This window comes from Monopterus albus, unplaced genomic scaffold (assembly GCF_001952655.1).
Source record: "Monopterus albus unplaced genomic scaffold, M_albus_1.0 scaffold180.1, whole genome shotgun sequence".
Lineage (NCBI taxonomy): Eukaryota > Metazoa > Chordata > Actinopteri > Synbranchiformes > Synbranchidae > Monopterus > Monopterus albus.
In genome coordinates this window covers 440,047-444,077 of record NW_018128060.1, presented here as the reverse complement: position 1 = coordinate 444,077, position 4,031 = coordinate 440,047, and the positions used below count along the sequence as shown (strand labels likewise).

The following is a 4,031-nucleotide window of genomic DNA, read 5'->3' as shown; positions in this document are numbered from 1 at the left end:
GAGTCTGGGCATACAAAGTTTTTGCATACACAGACAGCATTTTTTTTTACATGAATACCTGTGTTAATCCAGATATGAGATACGTGAGGACCACACCCTAAAGATTCGTCGCCTGACCTCTGCTGATGTAGGCTCCTACACCTGTGTGGCAGAGAACATGGTGGGCAAGGCGGAGGCGTCGGGCACGCTCACCGTCCACGGTAAGTCAGAACACTTTTACAAGTCTCAATTTCACACTGTTCAGTTGGCCAATTATTTCATTTATATGCCCCTTGGAAAAAGTTATTTCAACAACCCTTCAGTTTAGGTTATTTTGCAGCTTGATTCAAATGCAATTTAGCCCAGTCAGGTTGCAATAAAAGCTTTCAGCTTTAGTACTAACAGGTCATCACTTTCAACTATTCTCTCTCAATTAGCTGATTGATTTCAGATAAAAAGAAATGCAAAAATCCATAACAGCTGTAGAGTCGGGCACATGGGAGCTAACCAGCGATTGATTTCATTTGTCCTTAAAGCAACATTTCTCCTGAGCCCTGTCATTCTTCAGGTTTTAAAATATACAGCACGATTTGTGAACTTAGGGAACATCTGTGTCTCCTGGGGCCCTCTCCACTGGACATCTTATTAACACAGTTGGAATATAAAGCAACCAGTCACAGAGTTTGAAAATTCAGAAAGAAACTATTCAGTGGAACTGGGGGCTGGGATCACCCTCTAAACCCTCAGAGAGAGTCAGAGGAACACAGGGGCCATTTAACGGCAAACTTATGCTGAGAGTCATGTGAGAGAAGAAGGGAGGGATGGAGGAGGAGGCTCAGTGCATCGGAGATGGGAATTGGATGGAAAGCCAATGAGTATGCTGGTCTTAGTGGCGGCACACCAGTGATGCAGAACGGGATGGGAATTGGGACTGGGGGCAATTGTGGTGAAGAGGTTGTAGCAGGAGAGGGGTTTCTGTGGTGAGGTCAGTCATATTAATGTCAGTCCCAGCAGTCAGCACAAGGCAGTTCTTTTCATCTGCCAACCCCATACCCGCAAACACGGAGAATCTTCATATGGCTATCCTCTGCAATTATTTCTTGATTTGTCTCCACAAGAGAGCAATCTTTGGATTGGTTTGAGGAGCCAGATTAGGCACACCTGCCAATATGTATATCAATATATCTACTTCTCTTATTGCTTTTTTCCATTCTTCCTCTCTCCCTGATGAAAGCTTAGTTAATTAAAGGGAACAACATTGATGCACTGGTTCAATAAGCCATTCTCCTAGAATCATATTTGAAATGCTAAAACATCCCTTGCTCTCAGTGGAAACCACATGTCTAAGCTTCATGCCCGTTCTCTGTTGCTTGCATTCAAAAGCAAGGCACTGATCCTCTTTCATCCATCATATGCCTTTCAACTCTCCATGTTAGAAGAGTTAGAAAGGTGTGAAAGCTGAAGTAAGAGCACTTAAATCGATTGCACTTCAGCAAAGCAGAATCCCTGCCATAGTACAAGGTTGATGCTTTCTCAGAATATAACATCAGGTGAAAAGGTCAGTGCTATAGCTTAAATCAAAGAAACACTTGTTTTACTGTCACAGTTAAATCGGACTGATGCCCGAACCTCCAAGCTTTGAAAGTTCCTCAAACCATTCTCATCTGCGTGACAGATCCCTGAGCTTTGTCCAGACTAGGACATGAGGAGGACAGGAAAGCTGAGGGCACTGGGTAATCCAGCTAATTAAAGACAAGCAGGCCACAGTCCCACTCCTGGAAACGACATGCTCCTAATGACAGATGCAGGCATAGCAAAGGAAAGAAAAGACGGCTAATTGTAGGTCTAAACAGGCCAAAGTAGCAGAATTAATGTATAGGTAGTAATATGTCGCTGGAATAAATGGTCTTATACTTGTGTAGCGCCTTTCTATGCTTTTACAGCACACTCAAAGCGCTTTCACATTATTCGGCCATTCACCCATTTGCACTCCCAAGCACTCACACACTGGTGACATCACCAGGAGCAACTGGGGGTTCAGTGTCTTGCTCAAGGACACCTCGACATGTTGACTGGACAAGCCGGGAATCAAACCGCTAATCCTCCGGTTAGGAAACGACCCGCTCTACCTCCTGAGCCACAGCCGCCCCCCAATAGTGATGACAACAGTGATGTTGGGGGGCAGGATTTTACTCTGTCCATTTAGTGGCAATGCTGTCCCCCTACATCAAGATTTCTGAGTTGCTGCACAAGAATAAGTAAGCAGCTAAATCATTTCAGTGGCAGTGAACTACTGACAGAAATATTAGAAATATACACATGATACTGAGGATATTGTCATTCAAAGTAAATCCCTTTTAGGAGCTGGATGGTTTATAAGAAGGATCCAGCTCTCTGTGGACAGAGGGCGATTTTCACGACTTTCATGGTCAGATTGTCAGTGAACAATGTCAACATTGTGGAAGTGCTGCCTTGGGCTGTTTCTCTTTCAATGTGCTCTGCTCTTGTTACTAACTTAATCAGTGAATTATTGTCTTGGACATGTGTTTGTCAGTCTAATACACCACCTTAGGACTTATAATTATGTCAAGCAAAGTACTTCATTGATTGATGGAAGAAACCCACCAGCTATATTTTTTGTTTAATCATAAAATCATTAATCAAAGCCACATGAGAATATAGTTATGGGATGGATTGTTGATCTATTGTACATGTGAGAGTGTGTTTTTAAAGATATAAGAATCAGACAGAGGCATATTGATCTGGGTCTGGTTTGGTTAGTGATGTTTATACAGTAATTTGTTAATTACCTCACCAATCCACTTCTGCACTAGGAATGTAAATACATTGTTTCAAAGTATACTGGACAGAATTCAAAAAATCAGTGGCTTATTTTTTTTTCTCAGCTGGTTAGGTTTGCCATTAGCAATGATTTATATGTAGAAAGGTCTTGAATGAAATGGTAGCCCCCAGAGCAGGGCTGCTAATAACCCATGTAAAGGGTCTGGAACGAGACTTGGAACTGGTGCCAAAAGAAAGCGAATGAGAGGAACTTGTGTCAGCAGTCTGTGTTCTGTTACTGTGATGATAAATGCCAAAACCTGGTTTGTTGCCACATACACAACTGATGCGTTGTGTCATTCTATCTCTGTATATCTGCATTTAATTTGTCTGAACCATCAAATTGACTCTCACTGTGTTTTGCTTGCTGTCACATAAAGTTGTAAGAACCACATTTCAGCTGATATACAGTGGGAGTGGGAGAGAGCATTTGAAGCATGCTAGAGACCTCAAATGGGATCAACTATTAATCATGCCAAATCCTCTGCATGCAGTTCTGCTCAAGTGTTGATGTCAGGCCCACTGAACAGCAGCAAGGCTCAAATGCCCATTAATATCTCTGCTGTAGTCTTTGATACCTAGCCTGCCTCCTGTTGGGCTGGAGGCCATAATGCTTAGTGTGTTATCATCAGCCACTGATCAGCTTATTGATAGTGTCTCCCGCCTGCAGCAGAAAGCCCACAACAAAGTAGCCTGGTCAGATTTAAAGCTCACCTCCCCTGCCAGGTCCAATACTGTGATCATAGCAGCATGGGAGAGGTAGGGTTACCTAATTAAAGGCTTAGACACACATGAATGGATGTGTGTAGGCGTTGGTAGGGGTTTGTGTATTTGTTGTGTGCACCTAGAACCTCTCACACATAGACAGCAGTGAGCGCCTACTTCTGGGAGCGTTTGATGTAAGTCTTATCTGCATTTTAAAGGCCAGTGATAGGCAGTGGGGAGGGGGGAGGGGTTAGCCATTACGCTGACTGACAGCGTTTATGTTTCCGAAGGAGCCGTTGGAACAGACAGATTAGATAAGGTGAGTGATTAGCTGGGGGAGATTTATGGTTAAAGAGTGACAGTTGGCATTCACCTTGTTGTTTTTATGGACCATGTGTACATTTACAAAGCTGTGTTTAAAGGACTGTGATCTAGCTGCTCCTCCGGGTGCTCTAAATCTCATTAAGGGTACAAGACATTCACTTTCACACAACACCTGGAAAGAG

The 4,031-nt window shown here is 43.2% G+C and overlaps 1 protein-coding gene across 8 annotated transcripts in view; it reads left to right on the top strand.

Moving 5' to 3' along the window:
- Positions 1-4,031, top strand: part of robo1 (roundabout, axon guidance receptor, homolog 1 (Drosophila)) — a 306,681-nt gene that overhangs the window by 264,955 nt on the left and 37,695 nt on the right. For all 8 annotated transcript variants that reach the window (XM_020616829.1, XM_020616835.1, XM_020616828.1 and 5 more), the window contains one exon: positions 73-200. In XM_020616829.1, the coding sequence (XP_020472485.1) occupies positions 73-200 (128 nt within the window). The remainder of the gene's footprint in view (positions 1-72; positions 201-4,031) is intronic.